This window comes from Tachysurus vachellii, chromosome 2, assembly GCF_030014155.1.
Source record: "Tachysurus vachellii isolate PV-2020 chromosome 2, HZAU_Pvac_v1, whole genome shotgun sequence".
Lineage (NCBI taxonomy): Eukaryota > Metazoa > Chordata > Actinopteri > Siluriformes > Bagridae > Tachysurus > Tachysurus vachellii.
Window position 1 is genome coordinate 28328750 of NC_083461.1, and position 27202 is coordinate 28355951.

The following is a 27202-nucleotide window of genomic DNA, read 5'->3' on the forward strand; positions in this document are numbered from 1 at the left end:
AGTTTGTTGTGGTCTCATCAGCATCTCTGAATCGTCTGTAGTGTGTGAATGTGTGTGAATGTGTGTGTTTGTCAATAATAAATAAATAAATAAATAAATAAATAAACAAACAAACAAACAAATAAATAAATGCTTGGGTTTTGCTTTAATTTATGTCAAATTATGTTAATATGTTATAAAAAATTATTTATCTGTTTGGATTACTATAAAAATGAATAATCAGATCTTCAGCACCTTACCTGCCTGAACACACATTTGTATTAATCATCAATAACGCTGCTGTCATGTCTGTCTAGGATACAGGATTGGGAAACTGGGAAACGCCAGTAGACAGTGTGTGTGTGTGTGTGTGTGTGTGTGTGTGTGTGTGTGTGTGTGTGTGTGTGTGTGTGGTTTCCTAATATTACAGCAGATCTCACAGCAGCAGGCTGTATATGAGATGTTAGAGATAAGAGGAAGGAGGAGGAGTAAACTCCGGTCAAAGCCTACAGCTACGGACATCTCAGAGAGAACCCAGAGAGCACAAGAGAAGATCAGGGAGAAGGACATAGAGATAGAGAAAGAGATAAAGGACTGTGGAATGTAGAGATTATAGAAACCACGAGGACCAAACAGACGATGAATACATGCTAAAGAAACATCAAGACTAACGTGACTAGTTGTTTTTTTTTTCTGTCTTTCTGGATCAGGTAAGAAACTTAAATTCATGTCGACTTGTTCACAAAATGTTTTATTTTATTTTGTTACTCATCAACATTCCTGGTTTATTTGTCATTTGTGCTCGAAAACTCAGATGACTCAAGAAACTTAATCTTTATTAAAAAATTTTTTTTATCACTTTGTGTACTGTATGTGTGTGTATAAAATCCTTGCCAAATATGGGTGTATCCGTGCTTCAGATGTTGACACACATCTGACTCGTGAATGCCTGAACATCTGGAAGGCGCCAAGAATTTAAGTCCCTCTCACAAACTGTAACTGTTGCGTTATGCGTTTTATGAATGGTGACGTTTAATGGGAACCTTTTTTTTGCTGCGTGTGTGTGTATTTGTATTTTTTTGGTGTGTGTGTGTAATTTCATAACTCCAAATGATTGCACGTCCTTCGTTTGTTGATCTATTTATTGTCACGGCAGATTGGGAGCATGTTCTGAGAAAGGAAAATGTTGAAATCTGCCTGTTTTTCCAACTTAAAACAATCTCAGCTCCCTTCTCAAGTCTGGTCTCGCTTGTCAAATCTGGATGTAAAACCTGTTCCCATACTAACACCTAACACACACACACACACACACACACACACACACACACACACACACACACACACACACACACACACACACCCGAATCTGCACTGCACCTCGCACTGTTTAGACATCCATGAGTGACACACCTCTTCCCAAGTCTCACACGTAAAACATAAACAGTTTAAGTGATCCAACTTCTGACTTCTAGTTTTTATCTAACAAATTCAGATCTTTCACCTTCACCCACTGGAACAGATTACACAGATGTTGTCCACAGATGTCCTCTGCTTCTCCTCTGGTGACCGCAATAAGAGCACATCTAAAACAGCCGCACGGTTAATCGGGTTAATAAGCGATCATACGGAAACACAGACAAAATCCTGCGAGTCAGGAATTAAAAAAAGAATGAGTGAAGACCTGAGTGAAGAGCTCTTAGAGTTTGATAAGAACTGAGTTGTAATCGAATTGTACTATTCATGAAAATGACGTTTACGCCCAGGTTGCCGTCCTGCCTGAGTTTTTTATTTTAATCCCAGCTGGATATGTGTGGATTTATACTTAATTCCTGCTGCTCTAATCAATAAGACTCTGAATCATAATGAATCACACTGAACTTTCTTTCATCACACTCTGTACTGTTTGTTCTTTTCCCTCCTTCACCTGGATACTGTCAGGAATTATACTTACGCAATCACTATAGACAATTGGCTAAAGTAAAGTGTTAATGAATTGCTAATTACTAACAGGAGTTGCTGTTTGACAGGACGATTCTCGATCTGCTTGCTTTTCTGGATGTTCCTCAATGGTATAACATTCCATACATTCACTCACTCCAGGATGTTCAGAGGTTTTCAGATTGCTGTGGTCATTTAATTTTGCTTTACTTATGTTCCTCTGTTAGGGCGGGACAAAGGCGAGTGAGGATCCAAATGCAGTTTTAAAGTTTTAATCATCCAAAACACAAAAACAGGTGAACAGACAGGCAGACGGAACAAGGCAGAAAACAGAGCTAACAGGAAACGGGAACAGGCAGGCAGACAGAACAAGGCAGAGCACAGAGCTAGCAACGGGAACAGGAACAAAAACATCCAACATGCAACAACGACCAACACCAGGGAAGTGAACAAACAGAGTATAAATAACAGACAGGAACCAATCACAGCGCAGAAACAATCAGAGACAAAGACAACACTAAAGGAGAGATGGAGTTCAATTAATGTCCGTGGTAACCAATGAGTGGGCGGAGCAAACAATTAACACCAGGGCAGACAGCAGACAGAAACAGGGTAAAACACAGACAGACTTATTACATCCACACAGAAGAGAGTTTTGGCTGAACACGTTTTGTGATGACGTCACACAACACAACGTGTTGTAAAGAAACATCACGCCCATTATGTTATAACGTGCTGTAACCATTAAGTGTAGCTCTTTATTAGCTTTCAAACATCACTGAATACAGTGGAACCCGGGCATTTTAGCCAACTTTGGAGCTCTATTTATTCAGATATGAACCTGTTGTACATTTTGTTTTGGTTATAAAACCTTAAAAAGTCGATCATTTAGTTTCGAATATCCTCCGAATCAAATCGAAATCACAAATCCAGCACTGCGAATCAATTAGAAACAGTTCCAGCTCTATTAAAACTAAGAATATTTCCAAGCCTGTAATTAGTAACAGATTATTTGGGTTTTTTATTGTATTGACATCATTTCACTTGCTGGCTTTGATAAGATAATTTTTTGCAAACAGAATTTTTTGCCTGTAATAAACATGTAATTGCTGTAGTGTAAATAAATAATGCTGCTAATATCCTAATGACTTTATAACAGGTAGATCCTCCTTGTGTATCTGATAATAACTAAAAACCCATTTGAAGCCATTTTATTGTGAGTTCTTCACATATTGCTCTGTATATAAGGACTGTACGTTCTCCAGACAGCAGTGTTGACTCATTTCCTAAACACACTCTTCACAAACCTTCGCTCTGCCTCTTTTCATCCTCTGAGAACTCAGTCTTCTAGCTCTCTCTAGTACTTCTAGTTCCACCGCATACGTCTTCGGGCTGCTTCTTATCTTACTAAAGGTTCTATAGCCACTACACCAAACCTGTGGCTCTCACCCACATCTGGTTGATATAATCTTGTCGATGCATCCATTAGAGTGATTTATTTGGACAAACAGAGTGTACATTTGTACACATAGATAAGTCTGGAAATACTTGCGGTTTTTGCTAATCACTAATTCACAACGCTAATTTCTTCTCATGGCTGATATCACGAAGGACAAAAGAACAGTAGAACAGTTAAAAGAACAGTACAAGAACAGTTAAAAGAACAGTAGCGCTTTATTTTAAAGCATTAGTCATATATAAAAGGTGTAGAATTAAACAGAATCACTCCTGTGCGTTGTGTCTCGGATATTCAAACACACACAACACAAAGATTCAGGTTAGTTAATAAGTTAGTTAATAATATTAATCTTTGGTTTTTTGCAGTTCCTGCAGAATTTTATGATTCTGTGATTCAAAATCAGAGGATCAAAGGACTCAAATTTAAATATTTATTTCTAAACAATGGCAAAATATTCATATCATCACTCATTCTATTGTATTCATCTGCTGTATTTTTACACTTAAAAAAACAGACTTCATAAAATGTAGACATCAATAAAACACCAGACCAAATCATGCTGATTACAGATTACTAACAGGAGCTACTGATGCTGCTAAATGCTGTAAATGTAAATGTACTGATGCTACATGACGGAGTGGGAGTGGATAACCACCAATTTAGCATCGGCCGCACATTCCTTACAGCATTCCTTCGCTTTCCAAACAGCATCATTTGAAATCAAATACATTTCATCCTTAATGGTGTCTTCATGCAAAAAGCTAGCCTCGTAACCGCAGCTAGTCTCGGTGGCCCCCTTGAAACCAGAAATAATCATATCTACGCATAAGAGGAGACGAAAGAAATCGATGCTGTTGGTGGTTTTGAAGTGCAGTATTGTCATCACTCGCTCTGTAGATGTCTGTGAGCTTTGTGACTGTCCAGATTTTATCTCATCTCTGTTCTGGTTTAATCATTATGTCTCACTCTGACTGCTCAGGGTGTAGCTCTCATCATTGCGGTCATGACCTATTTACCATAGTTTTCAAGTTATATCACTCAGGCTTGCTTGCACTGGCACGGTGGTGGCTTTGACCTATTTCATCTCCTTTATTTTGTTTTTATGATGCTAATGTAGAATACATCCTGGATTATTTTCGTTGCTCTGAACACAACCAAGAATTAATGCTGACGCTAACGAAAGCAACTCGTACGAAAGCAACACTTCAGACATTCCCATGCTTCAGGATGTAGCTAACATTAACTGGCTGTTCCTTTGCTAATACAAAAGTTTCGATTAGCACATATTCCAGTAGCTGGCTTAAATTATTAACTAGATACCGATAAATGTCAGTTACAGACCCGTTATTTTAATTCCCATTAATTTGAATTAAGTACTAGTATGCTAATGCTAGCTTACTCATGAATTAATCAGAAGTCACATATTGTATAGGCAACAATCTTAAAGAGACTGAATGTTTTCTGGAAGCTGTTAAACACAAATCATCTCCTTATTGCTTTAGTTTTGCGCCTGAAAACTCAACGTCGCTTCATTTCATTACTTACAAACGTTAATTTTCCGTTTTTCGTTTAAAACAAGCGTCTTTTTTTTTACAACTTTCCCTCGTGTTTCCGTGTTGACCGAATGCTTCCACTCTTAATTGACTAATCATGATGGTGACACTTATGATAAAAATATTTATGGGAAATTTTCCACTTTGTCCTCACATCCAGAGTGTTTTTTGAGATTCAGAGCAGTCATTAATGGCATTTTAAAAGTTTTTAAATATGTTTGATGTCCCAGTGGTGATCAGTGGTGGTAAAATTGAGCTGTGAGTGATTTCAGAAGGCTTTTTGGGTGGATTTATTAGACCCTCAGGAGGTTAGTTTTCTGTGCTGATGGCTTTTAGATAATAAGACATGGTTTTTAATGGTGATTTAATGGTGAGTTAATGGACGTCTGTGATGAAACCCGGCTCGAGAGACTGATCCAATTTCAAGAGCACGTTAGAAAAAGACAGACCGCTAACTGCTAGCCTCTAGCCTTTCATCATTATCTTTTTCCATCAAAGTTTAATAACACACCAATAATCATCCATCAGTTTCCGTCAATCACTAATTAATAAAAATAAAAAACAATAATGATAATAAAATTTATTCAAATTGTAAAGCTAAAATCCTACTTTCATAGTGTTTTTACCTTACATTGTTTACGATACTTTTACACCAGTCCGAAAATAGTATTATTAATATTATTTATTTAATAAGTAAGTAAGTAAGTAAGTAAGTAAATAAATAAATAAATGTATTATTTATTATTTTTATTACATATTACAGTTCAATTTTTCACAATTGTACATATTAATGACAATATTTTCCCATATTTTTACATTGTTTTATCCTTTTTATCCTTTTATATTAATGCATTTGTGTATCACATTGCTGAGTTTACTATTTTGTTTTTCTTTATTTACGTTTTTCATTCACTCTGCAAAATATTATTATTATTATTATTATTATTATTATTATTATTATTATTGTTGTTGTTGTTGTTGTTGTTGTCATTATTATTATTATTATTATTATTATTATTATTATTATTATTATTATTATTATTATTATTATTATTGCTAGCTGTTGGAGAACTAGCTACAGTATGAAGTATTAGTAATGATTGACGTGTGAAACAGAAGTTCTCGTGTATTTGTTTTTCCAGATCATCATCCTCTTCCTCCTCCTCATCCTCATCATCATCATCATCATCATCGTCATCATCATGGCTTTAATGCCAACTCCTGGACTCACTTCCTCTTTAGGGATCGCTGACCCCACGTCCTTCTCCCCAAACAATACGTCTAATATCCTGAGCAGCCTTGAAGGAACCATATCAGGAGCTCTGATCCTAAGCATCGCCTTCGTCCTCGGCATTCCCGGCAACCTCTTTGTCATCTGGAGCGTGGTGGCTAGAACGCAGCGCCACTCAGTGACGGCAACGCTTATCCTCAACCTGGCCTGCGCAGACGGCATGCTTATGCTGCTCACACCTTTCTTTATCATCTACCTCCTCAAGCGGTCCTGGATCTTCGGCCTGGCCATGTGCAAGGTCCTGTATTACTTCTGCTGCGCCAACATGTACGCCTCTATCTTCCTGATCACACTGATGAGCCTCCACAGGCTGGTGGCCGTGGTGTGGCCGCAGCATCTCGCTGCCTTCAGCACGCGCAGGACCGTCGTACGGACTCTTGTGGCCCTCTGGATCCTGGCGCTGGCTCTGGCTGCGCCTGTTCTGGTGTTTCGAAACATCGAAAAAAATCAAAACGACACTATTGTGTGTGACTGTCTACACTCCAAGCCTGAATATGTGAGCAAACAAAAATACATCATCATTTAAAAATAAACAAAAAAAGAGTCAATGAAAATAATCAGCAATGTAGTGAGGCGGAGTTACGTTATCGCTCCCGAGGGGATTATTTTACAGTCACAGAATGTCTTTAAATCCAAAATTTCCCAGTTGGTTTAATCCACTTAGATGTAAATACACTTAAAGGAACTGAATTGTGAAACTCAAACAGAAACCGGATTCACACATTTGAGAGTTTGTGCACCCCAAGACAAAACTCATCAGTGTAAAAGTTTCAAATGTAATATATATCATGGCCACTTTAATAGGAACACCTACATAGATTATAGGGTCGTAAAGCTTGCTCTTTTCCCAGTTCTCTTCCTCCTGGCTGACAGGACTCGAACCCGATTAACTCTTCCACAAAGAGTGATTAATTGAGTCACTGTATCCTTCCTGTCAGGTCCAACTGGTTAAACATGATTTTTTGATTACAGTAGAACATCCAAGTGTCCGAGAAGCTGCACAGTGTAAGCTCCTGTGTCCGGAAAACCTCCTGCTGACTCTTACAAAACTCTGATGCTGGATGTAAAATATATTTAATAAACATTGATTAAATGTGTTTACCAAAAAAAAGCTACTTTGACAAGCTGTTGCATTAGTAAACATTAGTTACATTGTTTGACTCTTTATGTGTTTAAGATGTATATTCGCCAAAAAAGGAAAGTTTTTGTGCATCTTACTTTTATAGAACTTTATCCACCTTTAGGTTTGACATTTTATTAAGTGTGTGTGTGTGTGTGTGTGTGTGTGTGTGTGTGTGTGTTGTAGGTGGTGATGCAGTACTCCATGGAGACGTTCCTGGGCTTCTTGCTGCCCTACAGCTTGATTCTAATCAGTTACGTTCAGATTCTTCTCAGGATTCGCCGCACACGCTTTCAGAGACGTATTCGCAGCGAGAAGCTCATTCTGATCATCGTCATAACCTTCGCTCTCTTCTGGCTGCCGTACCATGTCGTCAACATGCTGCAGGTGTGTGTGTGTGCGTGTTTGGTAAAAACTTCCAAAATTTTATGAACCTTATCAAATAAAACCTGATCTACAGTAAATCCCTTTCTCTGCAGGTGGCTGAAGGGTTGGTTGTGAGCGCGCAACAAAAGATGTAAGCGGCACAGAAACATACAGAAACATACACAACACCCTAGATAGCTTCCAATCCCCATAATCCCCATCTACACTACACGTTCTTCCAACACACTAATCGTTCCTCTCTTTATCTTGTCAGACACGACATCCGGACGAAGCTGAGACCCTTCGCTGCTGCGGTGGCCTTCTTTAGCAGCTGCATCAACCCCATCCTGTACACATGTGTTGGAAAGCAGTACATGCGGCGGGCAGGTCTGGCCTTCATGGCGCGTCTCTTTGATGCCACAGGACGAGATTTGATGTCTCGTAAATTTCAAAGCAGCGTAAACCAGCAGCGTGAAGTGGGAGAAAACGACGCACTGCGTGATAAGGAGTCTGAATCCACGACAAGCGTGAACACAAGTGTTAACATCAAAGCGACACGTGTGCAAAATTGAAAAGAGTGAGGTCCTGTATGAAACATTTAGGATTTGCGTTCAGATGTCAGATATGAGGGAAAAAAACATTTTCAAACACATCCAATGACGTCATGGGGAGTTTTATTCTGATACAGCAGACTGAACGGATCAGAGGAACACTGCGTCCTAGTGAAGGTTCTCGCAACATTGCATCAGGGTGACACGTGACCTCAGATCTCAGGCAGTTCAAGGTCTGTCCATCAGGTCGCGCCAAAACATCACACGATTTAACGTCATGACGCACTGGATAAATGTTGTGTTTCAATGCAACATGACTGATTTTTTTTTGTTAACAGACATCGGGATTAATTTCATCTGTTATGGAAAGAGCTTCGAATAAATAAATAAATACATTTATATTCATACAAGTTCTGTCATTCAAGGAAAAATGAAATAGAGACTGTGTTCACACCAGTGAACCATCTGGAAGAGCAAAATATCACTAATAATAAAATTGCAAAAACAAACAACAAAAAATAAACATTAATTTGAGAGCAAAAGTTTGTGCCCCCTTGTTTTCCCCCCCAATCTTTCATGTGATTGGATAATTGCATAAACATATCCAGGGAATGTATCCAGGGAATCCTAATATATTCTGAGCATTGACGTTTTAGCCATAGGTTTTGGACTGTGCTTTTTTGTGTCAGGACACGACCTATTCCTTTGATTGTTTTTTTAAAATTCGTTAAATATAGTTACGTTTTCATTTTTTTGCACCGAAACGTTTTCATTCATTTCAAACTGATAAAAAAGTTTTCAATAACTTTATAAAATCGACTTATATTAATAAATACAAATCAATGAATAATTTTAAGACTAGTTGTATAATCTTATAATTTTCTGTATTTTCACCATTCTCTTCACCACGCATAAGTTAATGAAGGGGGATGGCCAAATGTAATTTATGTAATTAAATATATATATATATATATATATATATATATATATATATATATATATATATATATATATATATATATGCATATGTAACGGTATGATTTTACTTTTGGACTGGTCAGATCATCCGTCTGTTAGTGACAGGATGAGGTTTTAGGATTCTGTAATAAAAGTCTGGACAAAAAAACTCTGTTACACTGGGATTCTACGGCTGTCTGAATGGATGCCTGAGTTTGTGCAGTATGTTATAAATGATGTTATGAGGTTATGAACGATGCAGGACACGATCACCACTCACTTGTGGTAATCTGAATTTGTAAAATACAGAGATGTTTATTCTGATGTTAGGAATGTCCTTTTGTGTGACATTAAGAATGATGTTTTGTTTTACATGATTTCAAAAATGATGTCATAAATATTGTAATAAATGACATTATAAATGACGTTATAAATAATTTTATAAATGTCTTTTGAAATGTCTTCATGAATTATATAATAAATGACGTTATATATGTTATGTATGTTGTTATAAATGACGTTAGGAATGATGTTATAACTGACAGTATAAATTACGTTATATATGACGTTGTTATAAATGGTGTTATAAATGATGTTATATATGACGTTACATATGATATTATAAAGACGTTATAAATGATGATATTTATGATGTTATAAATTATGTTATATATGAGGTTATCAATTACGTTATATATGTTAAAAATTATGTTATATATGATTTTATATATGACTATAAATTATTGCTATATATATAATTATATGATATATAATTGCTATAAATTATTTTATAAATGACGTTATAAATGTAGTCATAAACGTAGTTATCTGTCATTATACATTATATATGCAGTTATAAATAAGTGGATTAAAGTTTCAGAATCAGATGTATGCTGTCAGTTCAGATGTCAGTTTCCCTAATGGTGAAATACGGAGGTTTTTGTTTTACACACTTATTATATTGTTGATATAAGTGAATATTTCAGTGACATTTGAGTTATTTGTTCTAAAATGTGTGTGGATGTGTGGCAATAAAAATGAAAAATAAGTAGTGTAAAAGAAAAGAAAAAAGAAAATCATTTTGCAACTTGTCAGGACAGCAGCAAGAACACTATGTCCAGGAAGTGAAATGTGTGTGTGTGTAGTACAGACTGAAATACAGAGAAGAGGAAGTAAATGTGTGTTCACTTTAGTATTTCAAAATCCTCAGCATCAGCAGTAAGAAAGAAAGAAAGAAAGAAAGAAAGAAAGAAAGAAAGAAAGAAAGAAAGAAAGAACATGGAAAAGAAAGAAAGAAAGAAAGAAAGAAAGAAAGAAAGAAAGAAAGAAAGAAAGAACATGGAAAAGAAAGAACGAATTAATGAAAGAAAGAAAGAAAGAAAGAAAGAAAGAAAGAAAGAAAGAAAGAAAGAAAGAAAGAAAGAAAGAGTCACGAGACGCGGGGTAAAAATGGACCCAAATGCAGGACAGCTTAATGAAAACAGGGATTTAATAACTAAAAGACATAAAACAGGAGAACGAACACAGCAGACAAAGACAACAGCAAATGACAACAGAGGATTCCGCGCTGCACAAGGCAACGCGGCTCAACTAAATAGTACAAATAATTATTTAGACATAAGGGAAAGGGCTAGCGCTTGGTGGCTACAGATGGTTTAGATTCGCTCAGCCACAAACTGCAACAACGATTTTAAACTGACAACATGAGCAACAACAACAACAACAACAACAACAACATCTCACTGTGACTTCAGCATGTTAGACAAGCGCTAACTTCAGACGGTACACTAACACTGAATCGCCAGCTACAGACTAGCTCTCAGATTAGCGCAGCATTAATATTTCAGCATGCACAGGTTTAACGATACAAACTACATCAGTGAACATCAGAGAAAAAAGATTTGATTGTTATTGGAAGATGTTGTCAGTTAATTTGTTATCTGATAAGAAGCTTGTGAAATTTTACAGGTCAAACAGATAATTTCCTGAAATCTATGATTAGATCTGTGGGGGTTTTGTGATGCTTTCTGAGTTTCCTGAGTTCCCACATTACCTGAGTTAATAACACAGTTAATATACTAATAACTAAGAAAGAATGAAAGAAAGAAAGAAAGAAAGAAAGAAAGAAAGAAAGAAAGAAAGAACATGAAAAAGAAAGAAAGAAAGAAAGAAAGAATTAAAGAAAGAAAGAATTAAAGAAAGAAAGAAAGAAAGAAAGAACATGAAAAAGAAAGAAAGAACATGGAAAAGAAAGAAAGAAAGAAAGAAAGAAAGAACGAAAGAAAGAAAGAAAGAAAGAAAGAAAGAAAGAAAGAAAGAACATGAAAAAGAAAGAAAGAAAGAAAGAATTAAAGAAAGAAAGAATTAAAGAAAGAAAGAAAGAACATGAAAAAGAAAGAAAGAAAGAAAGAGAAAGAAAGAACATGGAAAAGAAAGAAAGAAAGAAAGAAAGAAAGAAAGAAAGAAAGAAAGAAAGAAAGAAAGAACATGAAAAAGAAAGAAAGAAAGAAAGAAAGAAAGAAAGAAAGAAAGAAAGAAAGAAAGAAAGAAAGAATTAAAGAAAGAAATAAAGAAAGAAAGAAAGAAAGAAAGAAAGAAAGAACATGAAAAAGAAAGAAAGAAAGAAAGAAAGAGAAAGAAAGAACATGGAAAAGAAAGAAAGAAAGAAAGAAAGAAAGAAAGAAAGAAAGAAAGAAAGTTCCCACATTACCTGAGTTAATAACACAGTTAATATACTAATAACTAAGAAAGAACGAAAGAAAGAAAGAAAGAAAGAAAGAAAGAAAGAAAGAAAGAAAGAAAGAAAGAAAGAAAGAACATGAAAAAGAAAGAAAGAAAGAATTAAAGAAAGAAAGAATTAAAGAAAGAAAGAAAGAACATGAAAAAGAAAGAAAGAAAGAAAGAAAGAAAGAAAGAGAAAGAAAGAACATGGAAAAGAAAGAAAGAAAGAAAGAAAGAAAGAAAGAAAGAAAGAAAGAAAGAAAGAAAGTTCCCACAGTACCTGAGTTAATAACACAGTTAATATACTAATAACAATCGCATACAGAACGACTAAAGAAAAAATGTGCAAAAGTATTGGCCCCCAATACAGAATTGGCTGCCTTGCGATATAAAAAAGACAAAGGCTGAGTAGATATTATTTGGTTGGTGTTTTTCTATTCACAATGAAGTGTGTGTGAATGTGAGTGGGTGTGGGTGTGGGTGGGTGGGGGATGTTGCTGCTGGCAAGACTAATTTAGAAGAAATCAGATGTTCCTCCTTGTGTGTGTGTCTCGGTTTGTACTGTATTACACCACTTTCCTGTCTCTTATGAAAGACAGAACAAAGTAGAAAGAAAAAAGGTCACACAGTATTACTACAGTTAGTAAAGAGCTGGCACACACGCAGACACTGATAGTCAGAAGTACGGAGGCTTCATTCTCACAGGCTGCTGCTACTGAAGGTAAGATTTATGCAAGAGTTGACGTGTACACACTTCTGTGTGTGTGTGTGTGTGTGTTGGTAGTCATCCATACCCGAGTAAACCATCTCTTTTTAGTTTGTCTTTTAATTTTTTTTTAATTTTTTTTTTTTTTACAAAGGTTTCACCTGAAACCAGTTTGTTCATTTTTCAGAGCAACAAATAAACTCGCTTCTTTCACCGCGTGTCTGTAAACACAAGCTTTGACAAATTATTACACAACCAAATTATTAGAAGAGATAGAAAATTGCTGCATAATTAAAAAAAAAACAAAAAACCCTCACACAGTCATAGCGGACGCTGAAATGCTTAATGTCGATTACTGAGATTTTTGTCTTTATCCATGGCACTGAACCATTTACATTTAAATCATTCAAACTAAAGAGTTAAACCCTTCTGACAGAACATTAGTCATGGTATCAGATCTGCATGCATTTGAAAATATGTCTTTATGTTTCATCACTCTTGGAAAAAAAAACCCTGTCATTGTTACTTCCTGTTACAAAAAAAAAGAATCATCTTTTTACTGCATGTTGCATGACTCAGTGTGTTAGGAGAGAAATCAAGTTCACACATTTTATTTGTATTCGATCTCCATACCAGTGCTGTGACTTTGATACCTTCTCACTATGTTAACTTCATGTTCCCCGTTTATTCATCAAAGAGATGCGAGTCATCACTGAACAAAGGTGGCACTCCTTATCTGATCCTGCTGATTTCCAGTAAACTGTCTTTGGTGGAAGAATATTTAAATTTATAACTTTATTATTTATTTATTAAACTACAGACCATGTCACCAGTATACAATGTGACTTAAAGCCAATTCAAAATATTTTTATACATTAAACGCCAATGATTTTTATATACTTAAAACATTATATTTATATATAAATATATATCTCAAAAAAACATAAATTCTAATAATACTGAAATTTTATAAACAGTTCAACTCAATTGATTTCAAAAGCCAATTATTAGCAAATGAACAAATGTCAGCTCAAATGATTTATATACTTCAAATTTCAACTCAAATATTTAAAATGTCAACTTAAAGTTTTTAAGGATTTATATATTTCAAAGATCAACTCATATTCCTCTATTTCATCTGTGAACTCAAATGATTTATAGAATTCAAGTCAAATTTTATTTTCACTTTCAGAGTGTAGAAAGATGGGCGGTTGATTTAGCAAAAAAAAAAAATACAGTTAAATCATGGAGAGTTATGTAACTGGGAGACATGATGTAACTGGGAGACATGATGTAACGGAGCCATTCTGTAACTGGAGACATGATGTAACTGGGAGACTTGATGTAACATAGAGCCATTATGTAACTGGGAGCCAAGATGTAACTTAGAGCCATTCTGTAACTGGGAGCCATTCTGTAAGTGGGAGACATGATGTAACTGGGAGCCATTCTGTAACTGGGAGCCATTATGTAACTGGGAGCCAAGATGTAACTTAGAGCCATTCTGTAACTGGGAGCCAAGATGTAACTGGGAGCCATTCTGTAACTGGGAGACATGATGTAACTGGGAGACATGAGGTAACTGGGAGACATGAGGTACCTGGGAGACATGATGTAACTGGGAGACATGAGGTAACTGGGAGACATGAGGTAACTGGGAGACATGAGGTACCTGGGAGACATGATGTAACTGTTTAGTGGAAGTTGAATGTAATTTCACAAAACAGTAAATCCATGATATCAGCATGTGTTTGATGTTACTTTTCCATTTCTTAACAGCATTTGTGGCAACTTTGCTTTTCCGAACCTCATCTTTAACCAATCAGACCAATCCGAGCTCTCCATTTTGATCTACATCAGCTAATCTACATGGCTAAAGTAGCTGTCAGCCCTCTTCCTGACCTCTCCAACTCAAGCTTCTCCACAGCGACGTCCTCCAGACCCCTCTCAGCATCCCAACAGGCAGGAGTGACCATCCTGGTCCTTGCCTTCCTCCTTGGCTTTCCTGGGAATCTCTTTGTGGTGTGGTCAGTGCTCTGTCGTGTCCGGCATCGCTCTGTTACATGCCTCCTGGTCCTGAATCTGGCTGTGGCTGATGCTCTGGTGCTGCTGAGCGCCCCATTGTTCCTGCGTCTGCTGGCTGGAGGGCAGGGCTGGGAGTTTGGGACGGGTATGTGCAAAAGTGTGCACTACCTCTGCTGTGTCAACATGTACGTATCGATTTATCTGATCTGCCTGATGAGCCTGGACCGCTGGCTGGCCGTCATCAGACCCTTCCTGTCTCAGAAGCTGAGGAAAAAGAGTACACTCTACATCATCATGTTAGGGATCTGGATCATGGCCTTCCTCATGGCTTTGCCCATGCCCTTCTACCGCAGGTTTGTATCTGTGTGTGTGTTTTATAGCATGATAACCTCCTCTCCTAGACTTAAGTGACTTTTCATGCTTCAAGTCTTCTTGGATGGTCGATTGTATACTTACAGATTATTAGTGTTTAGCTCAGAATTCTTAGCATAGCACTGGCTTCCTCAATACTTTCACAACTTAAATAGAACCTTTAAGACATTAGATTAAATTCACAACTGTTATAAAACATTATATTTTGACACTTTTGGATGCTGTTCACTGACAAATCAACTCCATTACTGGGTTGTGTTTAAATGTAGAAAAATACAAGCTAGCATACTAGCCTCTTACTAGCTGGGTAAGTATTTTTTGCAAAGCTAGGAGAACATTTATAAATTTTCATATCATGGTTATTGAATCTTCAAGCTCACATTTAAAGTGATGATCTATACACAAGCACAACGTGTGTCATTCCTTTGTCATGTCTGGTGGTACAATGACACATTTTAGCTTGTGTTATAATCGTGTTATGACACGTCTCTGGATCTGCACTAATTTAGTCCTGATCCTCATCATATCAAATAACTTATGTATAGCTGAGAATCTGGTGATTTGACCTAAAGACTGGACCGTACTATAAGTCATTTCTTTTCCTCATGTCATCTCTTCATCCCAGTAACATGCAGCCCTACCTGAAGAAGAACATTTCCATTTATCTCTGCAATCCCTACCACTGGAACAGCGTGAACCATGAAATCTTCCAGTACCTGATGGAGACGCTGCTGGGTTTCCTGATCCCCTTCACCTTCATCGTGTTGTGCTATGGCGCCGTCATCTGTCGCCTGCGTGGCGCCATGTTTCATGGCCGGGTAAAGGGCAGCCTCCTCATCCTCCTCATCATCATGGCTTTCGCCGTCTTCTGGCTGCCGTACCATGTCATCAACATCTTACAGGTACACACTTTAAATCGGAGAACATCCAGATCAAAAGAGATACGACAGAAAACTTTCATACCGTCAAAAAAATATTCTTAAGAAACAGAAAATGTGATTTATTTCCAGGCAGAAAGGAAGTGGTGGCTCAGAGCTTAAGGCCTTAAGTAAGGTAGTAAATAAATGTACAAGGTTATAAGATTATATTATATATTTTTAGTGTAGAGTTCTGGAGATGCTTTATTTATTTATTTATTTATTTTATTATTTATATTCATTTGTTAATATTACATACATATACACTTTACTTTTATCATAAGTAATGATACACATAAGTAGCATAAATCATAGTGTTTGTGCAGGTTTTTATTATTCAAATCCACAGTTCATTTTATAAAGGAAATTTTACTATTGTTGAATTCTGGATCCTGGTTGATTTGATAATACTGACTTGAGCTGAAGTCTGCTTAATTCACAATAGCGTCAGTTACTACAAAAAAACATGAGAGACAAAGGAAACATCTCAGTGTCTCAAAGAAAGACCATTTTGTGTGGTGTGACTGTGTGAAGCGTGGTCTTGCTTCCAGCTTCATGAGGTTTATCTCAGTAGGTTTGAGTTCAAGGCCTTGTTGTCATGCTCAATAATAGTAGCCATGGGAATGATAAAGTCTTATCTTATCTTATACACTCCTTTATTCTATTTTTAGGTGATTGGTCTGCTGCAGGGCCGCTCTCATCTTTACATCGTGGCTCAATCGACTCGTCCCAACGTCACTGCGTTTGCATTTTTCAGCAGCAGCGTGAACCCTGTGCTCTACGTGTTTGCTGGAGGCCCGCACATCCGCCGCGCCGGCCTCGGCTTCATGGCCAGGCTGTTTGAAGGAACCAACTCGGACCGCTCGTCCATCTCCGGACGACGATCCACGATCCATACGAGCAGCTCGGTCCTCACGAGGATGTCGGTGAGAGGCATGTCTAGAAAGAAGAGCTGTGTAGAGATGGAGCAAACAATGGGGGCGAAGCCTAACTGTACAGAGGAGCTGAAGACTCTTACCACCATGCCGTGATTTTGCAGACACCCTTATCCAGAGTGACTTATACCCCTTTTCCACCAAAAAAGAACCGGGTGCTGGTTCAGAGCTAGTGCTGGTGCTGGTTCAAAGTTGGTTCCACTGGCGAACCTTCTAAGAACCGGTTTGCCTTTCCACCGGCTAGAGAGCATCGCAGAGCCGAGTCTGACGTCACTGTATACGTGTCACGTGTCCTGGCAACTTTAGCGCAGCAGCGGCAAACACAAACACAACAACAATGGCGGATGTTGCTTTAATGTTAATGCTTATGGCTTTGTGAACCTACATTTGCATCCAAACGCGGCGAATCCAACGTGTACGTGCAGCTCCATGTAATCTGTATAAACGGAGGTTGTAATCGAGAAAGTACATAACGTTATTTTATCATTAACACAGAAAAAAGTTAGCCTTAGCATGTAGCTACCTACTATCATGTTTGCTGATAATGTATCATTTTGCGGTAAAGTAAAAGTGTATTAAACATTAGTATACTTAAGGTACATTATCAAAGGCGCTAACAGTGGCCCCACCCAAAGCCCCGCCCGCAGCCCCTGACACAAGCGGTTCTTAAGTCTAGACCAGCAATATTTATTGGTAATAATTATTGGTGCTACTTAAGAACCACATTTCTTGGTTCAGAGCCGGTGCTTTTGCTGTCGAAAAAGAAAGAACTGGTTCAAAATTAGGCTCCGAACCAGCACTCAAACTGCCTCGGTGGAAAAGGGGCATTACATTTTATTGCAATTTACACAACTAAGGGCCTTGCTCAGGGGCCCAGCAGTGGCAACATGATGGACCTCTGAATCAAACTCATGACCATCCGATCAGTAATCCAACATCTTAACCACTATGCTACCACATCCCACAGCTGAGCTTCCTTAAAAATGTTTTTCCCCACGTACTTTGATATGCTTTTTATGCAGTATATGACTCAGGACTGTAACCTTCTGCTGCAGTTCCTCCGGATATTAGTAACTTTGACTTGTTTGTGGTGTCGTGTAACAGATGTGTAGAAATTTTATTTTGATCTGATAAAGTCGTTGTGGTTTCTTCAAACACACGCATTTGCTTTTTTTTGGTTGATTGTTTTTATTTTATCAACCGGCTCCTTAGACTCCCATTAATTCTAAATAAATTCAGAAAAATATATGTTTGAAATGAGGTTGTTCCTGTGGTTGTTCCTCTTCCCAGCATACTTTGCACACCACATAGATAAATGATTACTGTTGGGTTTTTTTTTGAATGAAGAATATATTCCTGTAACGTGTAGTTATGTTTTTGACGTGTTTCATATTTCAAATTTCTTATCTCTTTTTTTTGTTATGGGAGCTAACTGATGACTTGCCTGAGTGCCTGAGATTATTTAATAAAAAATAAAAGCTGCAGGATCTAATCATCTTCTCTTATCAATGTCTTTGGATCGATGGCTGTGGACTTGTGGTAAAATAATTCATGTAAAACGTTAGAGAGCTGATGAACATCTCTGATACAGAAGAACATGTGAGAAAACTTCACACTTCGCCCGGGGAAGACTTTTTTATATCTTTTTATCGAATTAGCTGATTACTGATTTTCTGAAATAAACAGATTTAAATCATGATTTTTTTAGCACATTTGTAGTAACATCTCCATCAGAGGGACGTGTTTGATGGATGATCAAAATAATTCTGATAATAAACAGATTAAAAATGTAAAATGTCATGGGAGTAAACAGGTAGAAACAATTTCTTTTTTTAGGGTTTTTTCCACTCAATTTTATGCTTTTTCCTTTCCAGTTTTTATTATTAGGGTTCAATTATTATTAGGGATTTTTATTATTATTATTATTATTAGGGTTCAAGCGCGAAGTGCTGGAAACCTATTGTTTTTGTTAGGATTTTTATTATTATTATTATTATTATTAGGGTTCAAGCGCGAAGTGCTGGAACACTATTGTATTTGCTCAGATTTTTTTATTATTATTATTATTATTATTATTATTATTATTATTATTATTATTATTATTATTCCGCCCTAGAAACGGTCGTGCAGCCCAAACCGTAAGGCCTAGAGAGCTCAAACTTGGTCAGATGGTAGTACTGGTCACAGTTACTCAGGGCCAAGGTCTCAGCGGAATCGGACAATTTGGGGCGCTTCAGCGCCCCTCAACGCGTTTGTGCCCATAACCCCTAAACCGTATGTTCAAATCTCAAGTGCTTTATATCATTGGAATCCTTGGCTCATGACTTAAAAAACGTATATCTCCAATTTCATTCCCCATTGAAAAGTTTTTCGCTATAGTGCATTTTGTCCGAAACCTACTTTTGCTAACTAGTCCTAGGTTTTTCGCCTGGTCGAGACCAATCCAGTGCAGTAATATTCTCTGGAGTCTCAATGTCAATAATCTTCGAAAAAGTCAAAATTTTGATTCAGGGTCCTTAAGGGGCCCCAAAACGTTTGGACTGTGAGGAGCCAGTTTTACTAAAATGTCAATAACTCAAGAACTAAATGAGCTATCAACACCAAACTTGGGACACATGTGAAAGAGGTCAAACTGAGGTCACAGTTCAAAAACCGCGGCGATTGGCCACTTGGTGGTGCTATAACGGAAAAATCACTAAAAACAGCCATTTTTTTAAAAAAAAAGCCCTCTAGCGCCACCAACAGTCCAAAAACCCAATTTTGTGCAAAGATTCTGATTCTGAGAAAGATTCTGATTCTCGCGGGTATTATGATGTCAAGTGTAGCCCCGCCCCCAAAATTAGCGAAATCAAAAAGTTAACACAACATGGACATGTCATATATCAAAACACTCAGCACGATGAGGGGAACTGACGTCACGTGTAGCCCCGCCCCCAAAATGAGCGAAATCAAAACAGTTAGCACAACATGGACATGTGACATATCAAAACACTCAGCACGATGAGGGGAATTTGCCACGTGCAAGCACATTCACATTTTCTTCAGGAAATGACTTGCGGGTCACTCGTTCTGCATCTGGGTGCTTGTGTTTCTTCGCTTTATGGATATGACTGTTTATTCTAGGGAAAACTGGACGGGTGAGTACTTCACATGACATATATTGTGGCACCCTCTGTAGCATGACATATGTAGCATGACATGACATATATTGTGGCACCCTCTGTAACTTGCGGGTCACTTTGTGTATGTGAAAATCCTTTAAGGCCTTAAACTCCCTAAAGGCCTTAAACGCTTGAACCCGGGAAATGCTGCTTGCAGCTTTAAGTATTATTATTATTATTATTATTATTATTATTATTATTATTATTATTATTATTATGTTTTAAAATTTTTATTAGTTCTTTTCCTTAAATTTTATAATCATGTATTTATTCTCTTTTTATCTTTTTTTTTCCAAATGTGTATTTTTCCTGAATTTCTAGTTTCTTGTAGTTTTTTTGTACTTACATCCTTTAAGTTTGTATTTTTTTAGTTTTTAGTATTCCTTTGGGGGGGCACGGTGGCTTAGTGGTTAGCACGTTCGCCTCACACCTCCAGGGTTGGGGGTTCGATTCCCACCTCCGCCTTGTGTGTGTGGAGTTTGCATGTTCTCCCCGTGCCTCCGGGTACTCCGGTTTCCTCCCCCGGTCCAAAGACATGCATGGTAGGTTGATTCGCATCTCTGGAAAATTGTCCGTAGTGTGTGATTGCGTGAGTGAATGAGAGAGTGTGTGTGTGTGTGTGTGTGTGTGTGTGTGTGCCCTGCGATGGGTTGGCACTCCGTCCAGGGTGTATCCTGCCTTGACGCCCAATGACGCCTGAGATAGGCACAGGCTCCCCGTGACCGAGGTAGTTCGGATAAGCAGTAGAAAATGAGAGAGAGTATTCCTTTGTTTTTTTTCTGTCAAGTTTTGTTTTCTTCATCTCAAAAAATGTAATAACTGATTATTAAATGTAATATATTACAATTATTTAGTCAGCTTTTTAATTTTTTATGAGCTTTGCTGTTTTCTCGTATTTGCTTTTTCATACAAAAAAGAGTCGCTGTTGTTCTAGATTGAGGTTCCTCTGAAACCACAAAAGAAAGCAGGTGAGAGAGAGAGAGAGAGAGAGTGAGAGAGACAGAGAGAGAGAGAGAGAGACAGAGTGAAAGAGAGTGAGAGAGATAGAGAGAGAACTTTTCTTCATCACGCTGATCCATCACTGATTATTTTCCTACAACAGATTGATACTATAATAACAGTAACTGTCGCTTGTCTTTTTCTCTCTTCTTTTCTCTCTTCAGACAGAGTGAGAGAGAGTGAGAGAGAGATAGAGAGAGAACTTTTCTTCATCACGCTGATCCATCACTGATTATTTTCCTACAACAGATTGATACTATAATAACAGTAACTGTCGCTTGTCTTTTTCTCTCTTCTTTTCTCTCTTCTTGCTTCTCATCTTGAGTTTGCACTTTGTTTACTTGAGTTTAAAGGTTTTCCAGGTAGGTTTTTCTGTTTTCCGACTTGTCTTTGTCTTAGTAGCTGCTATGTAGTCCGTCCGTGTCCCCCCCAATTAATTTTTTTAAATTAACTAATTAATTTTATTTTAATTAGCAGCAGAATGTAACTAGCAGATGATCCAGTATAAAGTAGGTAGCATGACATATGTAGCATGACATGACATATATTGTGGCACCCTCTGTAACTTGCGGGTCACTTTGTGTATGTGAAAATCCTTTAAGGCCTTAAACTCCCTAAAGGCCTTAAACGCTTGAACCCGGGAAATGCTGCTTGCAGCTTTAAGTATTATTATTATTATTATTATTATTATTATTATTATTATTATTATTATGTTTTAAAATTTTTATTAGTTCTTTTCCTTAAATTTTATAATCATGTATTTATTCTCTTTTTATCTTTTTTTTTTCCAAATGTGTATTTTTCCTGAATTTCTAGTTTCTTGTAGTTTTTTTGTACTTACATCCTTTAAGTTTGTATTTTTTTAGTTTTTAGTATTCCTTTGGGGGGGCACGGTGGCTTAGTGGTTAGCACGTTCGCCTCACACCTCCAGGGTTGGGGGTTCGATTCCCACCTCCGCCTTGTGTGTGTGGAGTTTGCATGTTCTCCCCGTGCCTCCGGGTACTCCGGTTTCCTCCCCCGGTCCAAAGACATGCATGGTAGGTTGATTCGCATCTCTGGAAAATTGTCCATAGTGTGTGATTGCGTGAGTGAATGAGAGAGTGTGTGTGTGTGTGTGTGTGCCCTGCGATGGGTTGGCACTCCGTCCAGGGTGTATCCTGCCTTGACGCCCAATGACGCCTGAGATAGGGACAGGCTCCCCGTGACCGAGGTAGTTCGGATAAGCAGTAGAAAATGAGAGAGAGTATTCCTTTGTTTTTTTTCTGTCAAGTTTTGTTTTCTTCATCTCAAAAAATGTAATAACTGATTATTAAATGTAATATATTACAATTATTTAGTCAGCTTTTTAATTTTTTATGAGCTTTGCTGTTTTCTCGTATTTGCTTTTTCATACAAAAAAGAGTCGCTGTTGTTCTAGATTGAGGTTCCTCTGAAACCACAAAAGAAAGCAGGTGAGAGAGAGAGAGAGAGAGAGTGAGAGAGACAGAGAGAGAGAGAGAGAGACAGAGTGAGAGAGAGTGAGAGAGAGATAGAGAGAGAACTTTTCTTCATCACGCTGATCCATCACTGATTATTTTCCTACAACAGATTGATACTATAATAACAGTAACTGTCGCTTGTCTTTTTCTCTCTTCTTTTCTCTCTTCTTGCTTCTCATCTTGAGTTTGCACTTTGTTTACTTGAGTTTAAAGGTTTTCCAGGTAGGTTTTTCTGTTTTCCGACTTGTCTTTGTCTTAGTAGCTGCTATGTAGTCCGTCCGTGTCCCCCCCAATTAATTTTTTTCATTCATTCATCTTCTACCGCTTATCCGAACTACCTCGGGTCACGGGGAGCCTGTGCCTATCTCAGGCGTCATCGGGCATCAAGGCAGGATACACCCTGGACGGAGTGCCAATCCATCGCAGGGCACACACACACACTCTCATTCACTCACACAATCACACACTACGGACAATTTTCCAGAAATGCCAATCAACCTACCATGCATGTCTTTGGACCGGGGGAGGAAACCGGAGTACCCGGAGGAAACCCCCGAGGCACGGGGAGAACATGCAAACTCCACACACACAAGGTGGAGGTGGGAATCGAACCCCGACCCTGGAGGTGTGAGGCGAACGTGCTAACCACTAAGCCACCGAGCACCCTAATTAATTTTTTTAAATTAACTAATTAATTTTATTTTAATTAGCAGCAGAATGTAACTAGCAGATGATCCAGTATAAAGTAGCTTTTAATGATATATCAGGCCTGCAGTTTAACACAGGATCAGGCTTGTCGGTCTCGGGGGCTTCTCCATTCAAGCCAGTGCTGAAGATTTAGCCCTCTGAGATGGAAGTTGTGGTTTGTTTTTTGTCTTTACTTCTTTGGTTCTTTATTCTGTGGATTTCCTTTTCTCTGACTGGCTCAGCACTTGCGTCTGTGGCTTGGTTGTTTTGTTCTGTATGTTTTCTTGCCTTTGCAGTTTTATTTCACACCTCTGAACCAGCACATGAAAGTTCTGTCAGCTTCACACAAGCGGTCACCTTTGCAAATGCAGTATTATTCGAAAAGTTTCCGTTCCGTTATTATTATTATTATTATTATTATTATTATTATTATTATTATGTTTTAAAATTTTTATTAGTTCTTTTCCTCAAATTTTATAATCATGTATTTATTCACTTTTTATAATTTTTATTTCCAAATGTGTATTTTTCCTGGGGCACGGTGGCTTAGTGGTTAGCACGTTCACCTCACACCTCCAGGGTCGGGGTTCGATTCCCGCCTCCACCTTGTGTGTGTGGAGTTTGCATGTTCTCCCCGTGCCTTGGGGGTTTCCTCCGGGTACTCCGGTTTCCTCCCCCGGTCCAAAGACATGCATGGTAGGTTGATTGGCATCTCTGGAAAATTGTCCCTAGTGTGTGAGTGTGTGAGTGAATGAGAGTGTGTGTGTGCCTTGTGATGGGTTGGCACTCCGTCCAGGGTGTATCCTGCCTTGATGCCCGATGACGCCTGAGATAGGCACAGGCTCCCCGTGACCCGAGGTAGTTCGGATAAGCGGTAGAAAATGGTTCCGTGTAGTTTTTTTGTACTTACTTACATCCTTTAAGTTTGTATTTTTTTAGTTTTTAGTATTCCTTTGGTGGGGAACGGTGGCTTAGTGGTTAGCACGTTCGCCTCACACCTCCAGGGTTGGGGGTTCGATTCCCGCCTCCGCCTTGTGTGTGTGGAGTTTGCATGTTCTCCCCGTGCCTCGGGGGTTTCCTCCGGGTACTCCGGTTTCCTCCCCCGGTCCAAAGACATGCATGGTAGGTTGATTCACATCTCTGGAAAATTGTCCGTAGTGTGTGATTGCGTGAGTGAATGAGAGTGTGTGTGCCCTGTGATGGGTTGGCACTCCGTCCAGGGTGTATCCTGCCTTGACGCCCAATGACGCCTGAGATAGGCACAGGCTCCCCGTGACCGAGGTAGTTCGGATAAGCAGTAGAAAATGAGAGAGAGTATTCCTTTGTTTTTTTTTCAGTCAAGTTTTGTTTTCTTCATCTCAAAAAATGTAATAACTGATTATTAAATGTAATATATTACAATTATTTAGTCAGCTTTTTAATTTTTTATGAGCTTTGCTGTTTTCTCGTATTTGCTTTTTCATACAAAAAAGAGTCGCTGTTGTTCTAGACTGAGGTTCCTCTGAAACCACAAAAGAAAGCAGGTGAGAGAGAGTGAGAGAGAGAGAGAGATAGACAGAGAGAGAGAGAGACAGAGTGAGAGAGAGTGAGAGAGAGATAGAGAGAGAACTTTTCTTCATCACGCTGATCCATCACTGATTATTTTCCTACAACAGATTGATACTATAATAACAGTAACTGTCGCTTGTCTTTTTCTCTCTTCTTTTCTCTCTTCTTGCTTCTCATCTTGAGTTTGCACTTTGTTTACTTGAGTTTAAAGGTTTTCCAGGTAGGTTTTTCTGTTTTCCGACTTGTCTTTGTCTTAGTAGCTGCTATGTAGTCCGTCCGTGTCCCCCCCAATTAATTTTTTTAAATTAACTAATTAATTTTATTTTAATTAGCAGCAGAATGTAACTAGCAGATGATCCAGTATAAAGTAGGTTTTAATGATATATCAGGCCTGCAGTTTAACACAGGATCAGGCTTGTCGGTCTCGGGGGCTTCTCCATTCAAGCCAGTGCTGAAGATTTAGCCCTCTGAGATGGAAGTTGTGGTTTGTTTTTTGTCTTTACTTCTTTGGTTCTTTATTCTGTGGATTTCCTTTTCTCTGACTGGCTCAGCACTTGCGTCTGTGGCTTGGTTGTTTTGTTCTGTATGTTTTCTTGCCTTTGCAGTTTTATTTCACACCTCTGAACCAGCACATGAAAGTTCTGTCAGCTTCACACAAGCGGTCACCTTTGCAAATGCAGTATTATTCGAAAAGTTTCCGTTCCGTTGTTATTATTATTATTATTATTATTATTATTATTATTATTATTATTATTATGTTTTAAAATTTTTATTAGTTCTTTTCCTCAAATTTTATAATCATGTATTTATTCACTTTTTATAATTTTTATTTCCAAATGTGTATTTTTCCTGGGGCACGGTGGCTTAGTGGTTAGCACGTTCACCTCACACCTCCAGGGTCGGGGTTCGATTCCCGCCTCCACCTTGTGTGTGTGGAGTTTGCATGTTCTCCCCGTGCCTTGGGGGTTTCCTCCGGGTACTCCGGTTTCCTCCCCCGGTCCAAAGACATGCATGGTAGGTTGATTGGCATCTCTGGAAAATTGTCCCTAGTGTGTGAGTGTGTGAGTGAATGAGAGTGTGTGTGTGCCTTGTGATGGGTTGGCACTCCGTCCAGGGTGTATCCTGCCTTGATGCCCGATGACGCCTGAGATAGGCACAGGCTCCCCGTGACCCGAGGTAGTTCGGATAAGCGGTAGAAAATGGTTCCGTGTAGTTTTTTTGTACTTACTTACATCCTTTAAGTTTGTATTTTTTTAGTTTTTAGTATTCCTTTGGTGGGGAACGGTGGCTTAGTGGTTAGCACGTTCGCCTCACACCTCCAGGGTTGGGGGTTCGATTCCCGCCTCCGCCTTGTGTGTGTGGAGTTTGCATGTTCTCCCCGTGCCTCGGGGGTTTCCTCCGGGTACTCCGGTTTCCTCCCCCGGTCCAAAGACATGCATGGTAGGTTGATTCACATCTCTGGAAAATTGTCCGTAGTGTGTGATTGCGTGAGTGAATGAGAGTGTGTGTGCCCTGTGATGGGTTGGCACTCCGTCCAGGGTGTATCCTGCCTTGACGCCCAATGACGCCTGAGATAGGCACAGGCTCCCCGTGACCGAGGTAGTTCGGATAAGCAGTAGAAAATGAGAGAGAGTATTCCTTTGTTTTTTTTTCAGTCAAGTTTTGTTTTCTTCATCTCAAAAAATGTAATAACTGATTATTAAATGTAATATATTACAATTATTTAGTCAGCTTTTTAATTTTTTATGAGCTTTGCTGTTTTCTCGTATTTGCTTTTTCATACAAAAAAGAGTCGCTGTTGTTCTAGACTGAGGTTCCTCTGAAACCACAAAAGAAAGCAGGTGAGAGAGAGTGAGAGAGAGAGAGAGATAGACAGAGAGAGAGAGAGACAGAGTGAGAGAGAGTGAGAGAGAGATAGAGAGAGAACTTTTCTTCATCACGCTGATCCATCACTGATTATTTTCCTACAACAGATTGATACTATAATAACAGTAACTGTCGCTTGTCTTTTTCTCTCTTCTTTTCTCTCTTCTTGCTTCTCATCTTGAGTTTGCACTTTGTTTACTTGAGTTTAAAGGTTTTCCAGGTAGGTTTTTCTGTTTTCCGACTTGTCTTTGTCTTAGTAGCTGCTATGTAGTCCGTCCGTGTCCCCCCCAATTAATTTTTTTAAATTAACTAATTAATTTTATTTTAATTAGCAGCAGAATGTAACTAGCAGATGATCCAGTATAAAGTAGGTTTTAATGATATATCAGGCCTGCAGTTTAACACAGGATCAGGCTTGTCGGTCTCGGGGGCTTCTCCATTCAAGCCAGTGCTGAAGATTTAGCCCTCTGAGATGGAAGTTGTGGTTTGTTTTTTGTCTTTACTTCTTTGGTTCTTTATTCTGTGGATTTCCTTTTCTCTGACTGGCTCAGCACTTGCGTCTGTGGCTTGGTT

At 38.3% G+C, this 27202-nt stretch overlaps 2 protein-coding genes across 2 annotated transcripts; both read left to right on the forward strand.

Moving 5' to 3' along the window:
- The first annotated feature begins 520 nt into the window (after positions 1 to 520).
- ltb4r2a (leukotriene B4 receptor 2a) lies at positions 521 to 9145 on the forward strand. Its single transcript, XM_060891796.1, has 5 exons — positions 521 to 689; positions 6072 to 6716; positions 7527 to 7727; positions 7820 to 7857; positions 7981 to 9145. Exons 2-5 carry the CDS (start codon positions 6132 to 6134, stop codon positions 8276 to 8278), a joined length of 1122 nt encoding a protein of 373 aa, XP_060747779.1. The 5' UTR covers positions 521 to 689; positions 6072 to 6131; the 3' UTR covers positions 8279 to 9145.
- Positions 9146 to 12502: 3357 nt separating this feature from the next.
- On the forward strand, positions 12503 to 18382 carry ltb4r (leukotriene B4 receptor). Its single transcript, XM_060864156.1, has 4 exons — positions 12503 to 12656; positions 14421 to 15019; positions 15664 to 15940; positions 16627 to 18382. The coding sequence occupies exons 2-4, from the start codon at positions 14511 to 14513 to the stop codon at positions 16984 to 16986; spliced, it is 1146 nt and encodes a 381-aa protein (XP_060720139.1). The 5' UTR covers positions 12503 to 12656; positions 14421 to 14510; the 3' UTR covers positions 16987 to 18382.
- The last annotated feature ends 8820 nt before the right edge of the window (positions 18383 to 27202 follow it).

Bases quoted from the DNA above. Each gene is read 5' to 3' on its own strand.
- ltb4r (XM_060864156.1), top strand. From the start codon at position 14,511: ATGGCTAAAGTAGCTGTCAGCCCTCTTCCTGACCTCTCCAACTCAAGC. The intron at 15,020-15,663 runs GTTTGTATCTGT...TCTTCATCCCAG, and splicing joins CCCATGCCCTTCTACCGCAG to TAACATGCAGCCCTACCTGA. The intron at 15,941-16,626 runs GTACACACTTTA...TTCTATTTTTAG, and splicing joins ATGTCATCAACATCTTACAG to GTGATTGGTCTGCTGCAGGG.
- ltb4r2a (XM_060891796.1), top strand. From the start codon at position 6,132: ATGGCTTTAATGCCAACTCCTGGACTCACTTCCTCTTTAGGGATCGCT. The intron at 7,728-7,819 runs GTGTGTGTGTGT...CTTTCTCTGCAG, and splicing joins ATGTCGTCAACATGCTGCAG to GTGGCTGAAGGGTTGGTTGT. The intron at 7,858-7,980 runs GTAAGCGGCACA...TTATCTTGTCAG, and splicing joins GTGAGCGCGCAACAAAAGAT to ACACGACATCCGGACGAAGC.